The sequence below is a fragment of the Priapulus caudatus genome, unplaced genomic scaffold (assembly GCF_000485595.1).
Source record: "Priapulus caudatus unplaced genomic scaffold, Priapulus_caudatus-5.0.1 Scaffold396, whole genome shotgun sequence".
In the NCBI taxonomy this organism is placed as follows: Eukaryota; Metazoa; Priapulida; class Priapulimorpha; order Priapulimorphida; family Priapulidae; genus Priapulus; species Priapulus caudatus.
In genome coordinates this window covers 26,977-42,700 of record NW_014577457.1, presented here as the reverse complement: position 1 = coordinate 42,700, position 15,724 = coordinate 26,977, and the positions used below count along the sequence as shown (strand labels likewise).

Below are 15,724 nucleotides of genomic sequence, written 5' to 3'. Positions count from 1 at the left end.
TCGCATTCGCCGTTGATAGTTGAAAGTAAACGGTCCGTCAAAACGTGCGGAAATGGGTCGACGCCCACGACAGACACGTGCGTATGTCACAGCCGTAGTGCTGCCATAGCGACCGGACTAAGAAAAACAGTCACCTTAAATGCCATGCGTCCGGGGGGGAATTTTTTTTGAGTGGGGGAGGGTAATGAAAATCCTACTGTTCTTATTTAAACCTGATATAGCTACCATTCTTTACTCGGGATGAAATCGCAGCGTCCTTCGTAGAATATCAAATTCTTACGTCTTTAATTACGTCACGAAATCAGAAAAATATAATAGCGGCTACGGCTGTCACGTGGTTTTGAGACGTTGCAAGTCGTAGGTTAGTACATGTTAGCGCTGCCTTGCAGTTACAAGGCTTATATGTTAGCAAGAAGTAAACACTTCACTATCATCATCGAAAGCGGATACACATAGACCCGTATTTCCCGCCATAAGAAAACGAAGCCTAAGCTGATTCACTATTATGCTTTGACCCTGATATAGACTGTATTCATACGTTACGAGAAACTTAATACTTTATTAATTTAATTAACTTTATTTTTATTAAGGCGGCTAATTTTACTAATCAAATTTTTATTTGATTGGACTAGCGCAGACGCAGAGGCTATCACAATGTGTACTTTATGTCTGGGCAGGTCTTACCCGTGGAACGTGCTGCCAACTAGATCCCGAGTAACCGTCGGCGCAGCATGCAGAGTCCGGTCCTACACACGTCTACCGCCATTTTGGACTAGGGCTCGGCGCAGACGTGCCGAGAAATACCAACATGGCATGGTTATATAGTTTATATGCATGTTTATAATGTATATTTATATCTATATTATGTATATTTATATGATTTATTTGCAAATAGCGATGTTTGATCTCAGAAACCAAAAATGCTTATCGCATGCCCGCGTCTGCCAAATGGCGTTTGCGCGGCGATATGCGTCATCAGCAGTTTTATAATTCTATTTTAGCGAGAACCATTGAATTCCCCAAGCAGCACTGGGGCATTGGAATGATTTACTCAACTTTCTGGTTATAATTAATGGATTTGCTTGTGATTTAGCTTTTTGTAATGCAAGTATACATTTAATTTGCGTAGAAAAAAAAAAAAAAATTACAAATCTGTACCTGCTGCTACATAGATCTCCAGTCATCCGTAACAACAGCTGGTTTTATCGCCGTATTCGATTTTTCTTCTGAAACGTCAGAATGTTTCAAAACGATCGGTGAATTTTACAGGAACTGTAATAAAACTATTAGTTTTAATGACTAGCGTATATGCCGCCTAATTCACATCGTTACATTTATATAGATTAATGTGTAAACGAGTATGCCGTCAAAACCGAAAACGTTCTCTACCTCTTCACCCCTACTCTCTCCCTCCGCCTGTCGTCCCTCCCTGCCTTCCCTCCCTCCTCTCTTCCCTCCCTGCCTTCCCTTCTCTCTTCCTCCCTCCTTCCTCCCTCCATCATCTCTCTCTCTGGCTCGCTTTATCATTCTGTTTATTCTCTCTATTATACTGTTCTCTCGTTCCCATCTCTTTCTCTTCTATCTCTACCTTCCTACTTCTTCCTTTCGTTATATTTCTCTTTTCCGTTCTTCCCTTATTCTTCATCACTCATTCTCTCTTCAGTCTTCACACGCCTCTCTCTCTCTCACTCTCTTCTCTTCTTATTATATATCTACCCCCCCTCTCTCTCTCTCTATCCCCCCTTCTGTCTCTCTCTCCATCTCTCCCCCCCTCTCTCTCTCTCTTCTCTATCTATCTTTTTTTTGTCTATCTTTATTCTCTTTCTGTTTGCCGCGCCTTCGTCCCTTGTGAAACTCCTTTCATAAATAAATTGCGGTGATTCTTACATATTTGTTTATCAGCACTTACAGATCAGTGGGCACTTGTGTGACTGCACCGCTGTATATGTCGGCTAATCCACTGAGCCTTGCGTCCTCTGATAGCACGTGAGTGCCCATAACATCTCAGTGCTGATAATACTTGGTTGATGTAGCGAGCAATTATCAGTCGTTGCCGAATCCTTCACTTCCACAACGGTAGAGTTATGGTTATGCTGCATATCGTAGCGCTGAAAGCCGTGGAAAAAAAACATTTAATTCGTAGGTTTTATCGTCTTTCTCGGTGGTGCTCTTTCATCGGGCAATCATGCATCGACGGGTCATACATGGCGTGTGTTTTTGCCACAGACTCGTGGGATACGCGCTCAGTATCGGGGCTGCCTAGTAAAGAACCAGTTGTTTAGTGATATACGAAAATGCTTGCTAAATCTGGAACGTCTATCTTAAGCGGCAGTGACTATTACTGGCCTTATAAGACGGTAGGTGTTGTCTGGAACGCGGCGGCGTCATCGTCACGTGACGGCGCCATGTTTTCTACCTGAGCATCTTTCACGTTGTACAAACAGATGAGGGAAAGATGAAGAACAGCAGGAAAATATGGAATGTAGGCTAATCGGGAGGGGGGGAGGGGCATAATATAACAAATTTACAACAATTCCTGTGAAGCGAATTAAATCAATGGACGGTAGGTACAATGACTGCATATAGATATGAATATTATCATGCCGTGGGTAGTAACTCTTACGAAACAAAAGCTTGCACAACTAATTCACTATTTTGCTTTTATGGCGAATGCAATTAATATAGTAAAATATTTGTCATGATCCTGCTGACTATCTGCTGCTGTGAGTTAAATTTTGATAATTGCGAGGCTAAAGTATGCCTACCTTCACAACAATGAAACGTCCGTCTGCGTTGACAACTTGTTAGTTAGCTTACAAGCACCCTGCTTGCCACAATCACGGACAGCTATTCCATAACATATCATTTATTATTGGTACAAAACATAACAGTCATATTGATTGTCTACGTTAATATAGGATTTTTAATTGGATGATAAAACCATGGATAGCCGTCAGTGTGCAATCGACAGTGCATGAACCTGAATGGCAATCTCAGCTACAGAGCTTTATTTATGTTACAGCAAGCCATCGCAGTTTTTATTATTATTGCTTGTTTAGTGTGTTTATTATTATTTTAATTTTTATATTGTATTCATAGATTCTCTAAAATGTTACTCGATCTTTTGACGATACGATGTGCAATGACTGACGACAGAAAGTGTTTTCTGCCGTCGTAACTTTAAAAACTAGACACTGTAACTGAACCTAGCCAAACGATACGCAAGTGTAACGGTATTGAGAGAATTAAATTGATTACGTACGTCACCGTAAAATAGTAAAAAGTATAAAAAAAATTCAATTTTTACAAAATGCAAGTAATTCTCGTTCACTTTTACGTTAAATTGCCGCATTATACGTTCCTATTTCTATATATTCGTCGATGTAAAATGACCACTCGTTTGACTCATACTAGCCCAGTGTGCAAAGCATTTAATGGCAGGATTAATATCAAATCGTCCAAGGTTTTTTGATTTTTACTGTTGGAACAACCTTATAGCGTAAGATTGACGATGCACTTATGTCCCGTTAGTACTTGCTTTTACTGCCTAAAACAATGACAACAAAAGTTTTTACAAATATACACCATTAGAAATTTTGTGACGTAGTCAATTTAACTCACCTCGCTGTAAGGTAGACCTGCAAGCACGACCGCTGCAACTTATGATGGCAATAGGGTGGTGCCATCGCCTCAGGCGGCGCTCCTTAGCTACTTATCTCCACTCCGTGATCCCCGGTATCTGCTTGTCCTACTTGCGTCTGATCTTTTGGCATTCTCTGATCGCAACCGTCACAGCGGGACGTCAGTGTCTTCTTAAATAGTCTTCGGTATTGCAGCAAACTGCCAGTGAGCTTCTTCCGAGTAGCTCTAAGCCCTAACGACGCGGCAGATGTGCGATGCTGGAGAGATTGCAGTCCGCGCGATCTTAATAGCAAATGCATGGACATTTAAAACTCAGATGCGACTCGTATGTAATTATCACGAACGTTTCTGATCGGTGTTAATTCCGGTCTTCTGTAATCATACGCGATGTTTATGCATGATGTATAACTGCCGTTCGCAAGCAAACAGCGTACGGACGGAAGATTGATGTCTCAAAAAAACAAAATTTAGGTTTTTTTAGTGTGCACGCACTTGCCGCACCTGTTTGTCGGTTATGGGATTCGCTACTATACCCCTAATAGTGTGTGTAAGTAGCAAAAAACGACGCCGACAACGACATCTTATACACAGCGGTCGCATTCGCGCCCTCGAAATTGTCACCATGTGAAATGATGCTCGTACACACACGTAGATTGTTATGATTAGCGCGCGAAATTGAGCAGAATAGCAATACAAGGATGCAGCTGGCGAGAGCGTGTAGCATCTTGCGATCTGATTAATTATGATGCAGCTGCGAGCTAATTTACGTGTTATAATTTATATTTCGTGAATAAATAATGTTTTTTTTTAGCCTTTATAATTATATGATACTTTTATTAGATATTGTTAGCGCGCATGTTAACACAATGTCGCGTGGCCTGCGTGCGGCTTGTGAAGTTTAATGTTTGTAGCACGCATGTTAACCCCAATGTCATGTGGCTTGAGTGCGTGTGAAGTTTTACATATTGTAGCACGCATGTTAAACCCCAATGTGTGTGAGCTTGGCGTGCGTCTGTGAAGTTTTACATGTTTGGTGTAGCACGCATGTTAACCCCAATGTCGCGTGGCTGCGGTGCGTTGCTTGAAGTCTTTACATGTCTGTAGCACGCATGTTAAACCCCAATGGTCGCGTGGCTGCGTCGCGTTGTGAAGACTTTTACATGTTTGGTCGCACGCATGCTTAACCACCCAATGTCGCGTGGCTGCGTGCGTTGTGAAGATTTACATGTTGTAGCACGCATGCTTAACCCAATGTCGCGGTGGGCGCGTGCCGCTATGAAGTTTCACACTGTTTGTAGGCCGATGTTAACCCCAATGTCGCGTGGCTGCGTGGCGCGTTATGTGAGTTTTACATGTTTGCTAGCACGCATGTTAACTCCAATGTCGCGTGGGCCTGCGTGCCAGTTGTGAAGTTTTACATGTTTGTAGCACGCCATGACCCCAATGTCGCGTGGCTCGTGTCGTTGTGCGAGTTTTTACTGTTTGCAGCGCGATGATTACACCCCAATGTCGGTGGGCTGCGTGCGTTGTAAAGTTTTACATGTTCTGTAGCACGCATGTTAACCCAATGGGTCGGCGCTAGCTGCGTGCGTTGTTGAATGTTTTACATGTTTGTTCGCGCGCCATGTTAACCCCAATCGTCGCGTGGCTGCGTGCGTTGTGAAGTTTTACATGTTGTGCAGCACGCATGTTAAACCCCAATGTCGCGTGGCTGCGGCGTTGTTGAATGGTTTTAACATGTTTTGTAGCACGCATGTTAACCCCCAATGTTCGCCGTTGGCTGGCCGTGCTCGTAAAGTTTTAACATGTTTGGAGCACGCATGTTAACCCCAATGTCGTGTGGCTGCGTTGGCGTTGTGAAGTCTTACTGTTTGTAGCGCGCATGTTAACCCCAATGTCGTGTGGTGCGTGCGTTGTAAAGTTTTACATGTTTGTGCACGCATGTTGACCCCAATGTCGCTGGCGGCGTGGCGTTCGTGAAGTTTCACAGCATTTGTAGCGCGCATGCTTAACCCCAATGTCGCCGTGGGCTGCGTGAGTTTGTGAATTCTTAATGTTTGTACAGCGCGCTGTTAACGCCCACTGTCGCCGTGGCTGCGTGCGTTGATGGAGTTTTACATGGTTCTGCTAGCACGCATGTAACCCAATGTTGCGTGGCTGCGCTGCGTATGTGGATTTAACCCCAATGATCGCGTCGGCTGCGTGCGTGATGTGGAAGTTTTACATGTTCTGTCTAGCACGGCACTTGTTAACCCCAACTGTCGTGCTGGCTGCTTTGCGTTGTGAAGTTTACATGTTGCTAGCAGCATGGTTACCCCAATTGTTCGCGGTGCTGCGTGCGTTGTCGAAGTTTACATGTTTGTAGCTGCGCCATGTTAACCCAATGTCGCGTGGCTGCGTGGTTGTGAGTTTTAATGTTTGGTAGCACGCATGTTAACCCATGTTCGCGTGCGCTGCGTGCGTTGTGAAGTTTTAACATGTTTGTAGCACGCATGTTAACCCATGTGCGGGCTGGCGTGCTTTTCACAGAAGTGAAGTTTTACATGTTTGTAGCGCGCATGGTTCAACCCCAATGTCGCGTGGCTGCGTGCGGTGCTGAAGTTTACATGTTTTTAGCAGGCATAGTTAGCCCCAATGTCGCGTGCTGCGTGCGTTGTGAAGTTTTACATGTTCATGTAGCACGTCATTGTTACCCCCAATGTTACCCCAATGTATGATCGGGTTGTAATCGTCATTGGTTTTTCAAGTAAACGAGTATATATAAGCGTTGCCGTCTACGTGCCGGCCTCTGCTTGTTGCTATCAGGAGTGTTGATAAATATAGACATCGTCTATACACATTTGTCTATATGCTCACACTGCCTTGGTCTAGCAGAGAGAATACTGCGACTGTCAGGCGTCAGCTCATACTGTGACACGACCCCAATGTTATATTTTTGCGCCACGTGACACGCGCGGCTTTCCTCTGCCCAATGTTAGTCTCGTATATTGGATATTGACTTGCCAATTGCGTATTCGTGGTCGATGAGGCGAAAAACAAAAACTACACACACACACGCTGCGCACGCACGAACATCAATATATATACACACACCTACACCCACTCACGCACGCCACGACATACATACATATACAAGCACACACACCACTCACGCACGCACGTCACATACAGTACCATATACACACACACACACACACACACAACACACACACACACTCACCCCACTCAGCGCACGCACGCACGCACATACATACATATACACACCACTGCAACCCCTCACGCACCGCACGCAACATCATACATACAATACATACATACACACACACACACACACCAGCACACCACACACACACACTCACCCACGCCATACATAAATCTACACACTGACACCACACTCACCACTCCGCACGCCGCACATACTACATATACACACCACTCACCCACTCCACGCACACACGCACATACATACATACACACACACACACACACACACACACTACACCACACACACACACACACACACACCTGACCCCTCACGCACGCACATAATACATACATTATCACACACACCACTCAACACTCACGCACGCACGCAACACACACACACACACACACTCACACACTCACGCACTGTCTCTCTGTCTCTCTGTCTCCCCGTCTCTCTGTCTCTCTGTCTTTCTCACTTTCTCTCACCCTTCAGACTCCTGGAGGACATAGGTCATTTGGAAACTCCCCCCCATGATCGCTCCGGTTTGTCGCCTTCCTGCTCCATCTGCCTCCAGATGTAGCCATTCCTTCTTGCCAGTTTCGCCTCCAGGTTCTTTGCCTCCTACCCGACATCTTCCTGCGGGTTCCAGCCAACGCTCGTGGCGTGTTCATGTCAGTCGCTTCCTTTTTTTTTTTTTCCGCAGTGTAGGGCCAACCCAGGCCCCCATTTCCTTTTTCTCATTTGGATTTTCGATTGGAATTAGGCTTCGTCTTTCCAGAGTTCTTTATTTGGACTGGTGCGCGGCCAAAGACTATCTGAGGGAACTTCTTTCAAGCATTAATACCAGAGATAAATATCGACAAATTTGTTATTGATAATTTACCGCCCAATGTTACTCAAAAACGACGTATATCATACATGACGCATGTTTATTTTACTGGCTACGAATAAATGCAACGGACGTATTGACGCCACGGTGCGTTGCCGCGAGTCCGTTTCTTCGTGTATTATTCTCGTAGTATTTGGGCTCCGCATACATTATTATAGCTTTGAACATCAGAGCACGTCCTGTTTACCGACCGTACGTCCTCCCTCACGCTTGGCTCAGCCCACTCTGTTAGTTACAGAGTGATTAAATGCTTCACCGTTCGGAGTTAGAGCGTGGATAGTGAGCACGAGGCCCGCAAACAGAATTTTTTTTATTATTGGTCGCAATTCGACAAATCGTTACGGTATACACTGCGATTCGCGTAGTTGTTCGTGGATCAGGGTTTACTTAGTAACGAGTGTTATAGACGGTGGGAGACAACACGTACCGTGTTGACAGGTCGACAGACCGTCTGGTTATGTCTTTTTTTACCTAATGCAGTCATTGGCACGAGCGAGGCAATTGACAAATTAACGTTCGGTAAAGAATGGTACATATAGACGTGTACCATATATGGGCATGTATGCACACACACACACACGCAACGCACGCACGCCACGCAACGCACGCAGCGCACGCACGCACACACACACATAAAAAACTTAATACTTTTAGCCAAACTGATTTGCTCAAAATAAAGGGTAGTACAGTGCTTCTGAAATTAGAACACAGTTAAGTTCATATATGAAAAGCTATATACAAGATATGACAATTTGCTCTTGTATTAAACTATAGCACCATTTATAACATACAAGAATAACGTGAAATCAACGACCTCTATATGGATTGTGTTGTGTGCCGCGCGTGCGTGCGGGCGCGAATTGTGTGTGTAGTTGCGCGTGCGTCGTGCGCGCGCGATGTGTGTGTGCTGCGATCGTGCGCGCATGTGATGTGTGTGTGTGCGTGTGTCGTGGCCGTGGGTGTGTGTGTGTTGTGTGTGTGTGTGTGTGTGTGTGTGTGTGTGATGTGTTGTGTGTATGTATATGTGTGTGTGTGTGTGTGTGTGTGTGTGTGTGTCGTGTGATGTGTGTTGTGCTGTGTGTTTGTTGTGTGGTGTGTGTGGGTGTTGTGTGTGGTATGCGAGTGCGTGAGTGACATTGCGACAGGGCGGGGCGTCATACATTGCAACATTCATGCGTCGTTATTAATTATATATATATATCAATATAATTACTATATATAATATATATATAAAAGGTTATAATCATGATTTCACAAGGATCCAATATATTAGAATAGAGTGGGTAGCCAGACGGGTGGCAATGCTCCACCGTAGAGAGAGTTCAGCTAACCTAGAGTGTGCTGTGCCCATTGTAGTGTGCTGAATGCTTGGGCGCTCCGAACACTGACTGTGACTCTTACTTTTGCCCCTACGAATCTCTCTATACAGCGACCGACAACCGCGGGACTATCTCCTGTGCTAGTCCCCCCCCCCCATTTCCCCTGCCTCGCACACACACACACCAGCCTACCCTGTTGACTGCAGCTTTACGGAAGAGGCGTTCCGACTCTCGCCGTTCCTACCGTCACTGCGTTTGTTGACGCACCATGCCGCTATTGTACGCGCAACCACCTCGTTCCCGCCCGCCGCGCCCCATCATCATACCAGATCGTTACCCCCACCTGTCCACCCATTACCAAGCAGTTAGTCCCATCAGCTGCGCTCGGTCTGTTGGACGCGAACCCAATAGCGTGCGCGCGTATTGGACCGGGCCACGCACAGCGTGTGCGGGGGAACCTGAGCCCGTGGCGCTGTTCGTTGCCGTATTTTCTTTAATCCGTCACTCGTCGTGCGTGCGTGGTAGAAGCTCGCGGGTTCTGGGAACACACGAGGTGATGCTCGGCTCGGGCGTGCTAGCGCGCCACTAAATTAGGGCGCGACGGAAAAATCTTAAAAGACCGCCGTGCGCGCGAGGAAGATCATGTGCTTGCTGTGCAACGCACGATGACTTTGCATTTCTTGTGCGCCACCGAGCGGTTGTAGCCGGAAGAAATATTGTCGTAAAAAACTGGTAAACGACAAAAGTGTGCGTAATCGCTTTGGTCTGACGGATGGCGCGCTTCCGAGATCGATGAGTGACACGTTTCAGCGTGGCGGTCGTGCGTTCGGTAGTGATCTCATCCTCACATGCTTTAGTACTTACAGCATCGCTGATCTATATATAATTATCATAAGCCGTAAAAGCGTTGGCATTAACTATGTTGAACGTTTTATCCACTGGTTAGATAGTTTGTGGCCAAAGCGTCAAAAATTTCAGGTCTTGAGAATCGATTTTACCTCATAGCGAGCTTCGTGAAAAATCGCGGATTTCTATTTAGTCGTAAGGCCGCCGCACACCAGCCCGATTTTTACAAACGATGAAGCGAGGAAGCCGATGAAGCGATGAAGCGATGTTAGTCGTGTTATGCGCGTCTCATTTGTAGCGATTTTATTTTTATCGGTGATCGTTCAGATCAAATGTTTTGATTTTGAACGATGAGCCGATGAGGCCGATGAGCCGATTTTAAGGCCGCCGCCACCTTACATCGCTTCATCGCTTACATCGCTTCATCGTTCATCGTTCATCGGTTTGTAAAATCGGCTGGTGTGCGGCGGCTTAATACAAATATGGATGGACGTAGTTCAAAAAAAAATGCGCATCACGTAGCACACACACACCACATAAAACCAAACACACACAACACACACACTGCACACACACTCACTCACTCACTCATCACGCACACACACACACCCACACATCGGCACACGCGCACCGCACACACACACACACACCACTCAGACTCACACTTCACATCACACTCACACTCACACTCACACTACACACTCACACTACACTTCACACTCACACTCACACTCACACCTCAACTCACACTACACTCACACTCACACTCACACTCACACTCACACTCACACTCACACTCACACTCACACTCACACTCACACTCACACTCACACTCACACTTCACACTCACACTTCACACTCACACTCACACTCACAACTGGCACACTCACAGCTGAACACTCACACTCACACTCACACTCACACTCACACTCACACTCACACTCACACTCACACTCACACTCACACTCACACTCACACTCACACTCACACTCACCTGCACCACTCACACTCACACTCACACTCACACTCACACTCACACTCACACCACACTCACACCTCACACTCACAACTCACACTCACACTCACACTCACACTCACCTCACACTCACACTACACTCCACTCACACTCACTCACACTCACCTCACACTCACACTACCACACTCACACTCACACTCACACTCAACACTCACACTCACACTCACACTCCCACACTCACACTCACACTCACACTCAGCACTCATCACTCACACTCACACTCACAACTTCACACTCACACTCACACTCACACTCACACTTCACCACCACACAACAACACACACACACACACACAACACACACACACGACACCACACACACACACACACACACTCACTCACTCCACTCACTCACTCACTCACTCACTCAACTCACTGCACTCACTCACTCACTCATCACTCACTCACTCACTCACTACACGCACACCGCACACAACGCACACACGCACACACAACACACCACACACACACACACACACACCGCACGCACCACACACACACACACAGACACACATCGACTCACGACACACGACGCACGCACGCACGCACACGACGCACACTACGTACACGCACACCACACACGCGCGCATATATATATATAATATAAGTAGTATATATATATATATATATATATAATATAAGTAGTATATATATATAGTAATAATATGCGGGGATGGTTTTTTATCGTCATGTAATATTCAATATCTCCCGCTGTCTCTGCTATCAACGCTATCAACTGCTATCAACGAGCTACGTTTATGAAACGCCAGCCCCGAACAAAGCGCAACGCGATTATTAAACCATATCGCCGTGTATGTTTCGTTTGTGTCGAAGACAATGAGTGATAAATTCCCCCCCCCGTGTATAAAGGTGATGAGGAGCTGTTCGGGGGGGGGGACTGGTTCACTCGTCTGTTGAAGTATTTCACGGGCAAGTTGGATTGCCTCGTTGTCGAGCCTCTCACAGATTTTGGGAACAGCAGGCATGAATGTTCGTTGGTGGTGCGATGGTCGGTGTCATAGACGAGCCTGAATGGCTTCTTGGCGTATAGTATAGCGTGTTAGAGTATAGTAGATGACCTGCGACTTCTAAGTCAATCTGAGTTGTCGTTACCCGGTCTAAGTCATTTGAACATTCGAGACGCCCGTTGCTGACCGATAACACTACAGTGCGGCATAAATAGAATAAAAAAGCATAATAAAGCTAATGGTGCAACAACACGTTGCTCATGCAGAGAGAATATCAGATTCTGCGTGCGTGCATCTAAATTGTCCCCGGGTGTTAGACCGTCAGTCATGCTCGCGAGAAGAAGAAGATCTAAGGTTATTGTTGGAAGGGATCAAGTGATGATTGGATTGTCCTTGAAGTCACAACCCACTAGCTCCGTACATGTGGCACCCGCATCCTTCCGGGATAGTTCCCTTATGGTTAACCTATGGTGGCCTAGATGGCACCACTCTCCACATACCCAAACTAACCCTACTACCCCAACTACCCCCGATATATTTATTCATTCGAATGCGCCTGCCTCAGAATCAGATGCCAAAACAGTGTATTCATAATAGTGACGTTTTTGTCGACTCATATATTTGTTCTGCGCAAATTGTTCGGTGTTCTATAACTATATGCAGCAAAGCAGGTTTTTTGCTAATTTTGTAATCAGTGTTTGTATAGGAAACCGCTGATCTATATTTCAGACTGTAGCAACCTCAACCATGAGTTTCCGCATCAAAAAAGTTCTACGGATTTCGCGATACGAGAACGTCAAACCGATATATGAAAACTGCGATTTCGTAACAACCGGCGCGTTGCAGCGAACTCTCTCGATAAACTGCGATATAGCAGCAACAACTGCAACAACAGCAACAACAACAACAACAGCAACAACAACAACAACAACAACAACAACAACAACAACAACAACAACAGACGGGAAGATGCATCGGATGAGAACGTCGGGAAGGTGGCAGACGCCATCTCCGCCGCCTCCGCCGCCGCCGCCTCTCCCTCCCGCACCGCCCGCGAGAAACCTTCCGCCGAGAGCGGGCAGCAGCAACATCCATCCGCCGACCAGCCTGCATGCAGAGCTGCTTCTCTCACCAGCTGGCTTCGCCGCTCAGACGCAAGCAGACGCCGCGCATGCGCAGCAGCACCGACTCTCGCCTCCGCCGCCACCCGCGAAAAACTACAGCGGCGGTTTCGCGCACGACGAGAGAGCGCACGCGCAGATGGTGCGTCTCTCAAAATGGCGGCAGCGCGGCGAGAAGGTGCCGACGCGAAACCCGATGACGTCAGAGGACTCGTGCGGCGACAGTTCTGCGTGCGGCTGCAGCTCGTGTGCGTACGAGTCGTGTGAGGAATGCTCCGAACATGACTTTGTACCGCTGGGCAGCATCCCTGGCAGCCTGGACGCAGCCGTGTTTGCATTCCGTGACGAACATCGCCATGGCAACACGTATTCCGACGAGGAAGCCGAGCTAGGATCGTTCGATCCACGCGCACGAGTAGCAGCCGATCTGTACGATCGCGAGCGCCACCTGGCGGAAGAATTTGAAGTAAACGATGTGGGACTTTGTTCGGAAGACGGTCGAAAAAATTGGATATTAGGAGAAAAGTTCGATCCGTATAAGAGCGCCAATAGTAAACGATTCAATGTGAGGCGAAGTTCGAAGGGAAAGTCGTTCTCTGAACTACAACGCGACAGACACGCCATGGACATAGACGACTGGAAAGATTCGATATGTACGGATTCGAACAAACTAGTTGGCATTAAGTGTGAGGCGAAGTCATCTCTGTCTATTGCTAGCGAACTAAGCGACATTCATTTGCATTCTTCTAACGAAATCGCGAAACTGGAGGTGAAAACGAACTACACCCAGACGCCATTTCCTGAGCAGGTAACGGTCAACAGTATTCACTTGTGTTTTCTATAACGATTCTTTGAAGGCTTAATATAAATAATATATACATAATATAAATAATATAAACATAATATAATATAATATAATATAATATAATATAAGTTTTACTTTGCATAACAACCATGCCTCCCATCTCATTCTGGGCTTGCTCACAGAAAGAATGTTAACCAACGATTTAATTCAACTACGTGTATAATTCAAATAATTGGCCGTTGTCGCAAGCGTGTATCGTATGTGACGTAGATTACCAAAAAAGCTTAAAAACAATGGACTGTGTGCATGTAAAACTATTTCTTATACTAATCTCAACAATATTTAATTGCAAAGTATTTTTTCCTTGTGTGTACAGGATGCGATATCTAAGAGAAGGAACATCCAGAGAATGTCAGTAAGGCGGACCAATAAGAAAGGCCCGCCGGACTTTCTAGTATGGTCTCTGCTGTCGGCTTTACTTTGCTGCACTCCCCTCGGTATAGCTGCCGTGTTCTACTCGTGCAAGGTAGAAACTCTAACGTAAAACATTAAATCTACGCGCATCCACATCCGCAAACTACGCGCATTACATGTGCAGTACATGTAACCGTGTTTACGATCAAATGCACTAGCGGTGCCGCTGCCTACAACCAAAACAGTTGTTCTGAATGACAAAATAATGATTTATATAGCAGTTTAACGCTGGATAATAATAACAACCATTCTCAGTAATGCTTCATAAAGACTCATAAATCGAGATTTCTTGGCTTGTGCGGTGTTGAAGCATCGGCACCGTATCTTACGTGTATATGTGTGTCTCAAGTTTCCTTTCTGACCGCCAGGTACGCAGGCTGAGACAGAAAGGAGACAAGACTGCCGCCTCCATCGCAGCAAGGAAAACAACACTGCTAATATTCTCGAGTGTGCTCATAGGATTATTGATGCTAGGACTCGGCATATTTGCTCTATTCTACTTCAGCCCCGCTGGAGAGTTATTATGGGAAAAGCAGCCGGTCGACTATAGGTTAATCGAAGCTGATTACGGTCGAGAATACAGCAATGCGAAGATCGGAGAAATCGAAATCATTCAATGATTCAAGGCACGGCATATATGACTGTCGTGTCCGACATTATTGTTCGAGCGTATAAATAACAATTAACAACATGTCCCCGTTGCTGGAGGGGCGATTAGTATTATATATTATTATTATAATGACTTCACATGCGTCTAATATTGCGTTGAAGTCTAGCTGAAGCTCTGGTGATGATTTTTTACCAATATAATATTTGCTATGATATTCCTACCGTAACGTTTAAGCGCATTTGGAATAATAATTATAGGTTCTCTCTCCCCACTCACTTTCGCTATATATATATTATATATAAGCATATAAGCTCAATAATTAGAATAAATAATAATAATAATAATAATAATAATAATAATAATAATGATAAACAAGGCACAGTTTACTATTATGTAACATGAATTATGTCTATGCACGTGATTTATAAAAAAAAATTGTTACCCTTGGTATAGTTTCTTTGCTTAATACTTTTATGCATGCTAGCCTGCAAATACAAAAAATAATAAATATGAAGCCATCACTCTTTGATCACTTATATAAAATTCTGATTACGGCCACGTGAACAATTTAAAAATTACAATAAATTAATTATTCGTGTATTAAACGATAGCATTCACGCACCGGTTCAAACAACGTTTCTCACTCTCAATGCTGTTTGATGTGTGTACATCGCCTACCCACCACTCACACACGCGCGCGCCCTCTCTTTCTCTCGCTCTCGCTCTCTCTTTCTTTCTTTCTCCCTCTCGTTCTCTTTCTCTCTCTCTCTCTCTTTCTCTGTTTTTTTCTCTCTTCTTCTTTCTCTC

The 15,724-nt window shown here is 45.4% G+C and overlaps 1 protein-coding gene across 1 annotated transcript in view; it reads left to right on the top strand.

Moving 5' to 3' along the window:
• Positions 1–15,467, top strand: part of LOC106809929 — a 24,814-nt gene extending 9,347 nt beyond the window's left edge. The window contains exons 2-4 of the mRNA XM_014813167.1: positions 12,637–13,836; positions 14,210–14,359; positions 14,676–15,467. Coding sequence (XP_014668653.1) covers positions 12,655–13,836; positions 14,210–14,359; positions 14,676–14,927 — 1,584 coding nt within the window. The 5' untranslated portion in view covers positions 12,637–12,654 and the 3' untranslated portion in view covers positions 14,928–15,467. The remainder of the gene's footprint in view (positions 1–12,636; positions 13,837–14,209; positions 14,360–14,675) is intronic.
• Positions 15,468–15,724: the final 257 nt, after the last annotated feature.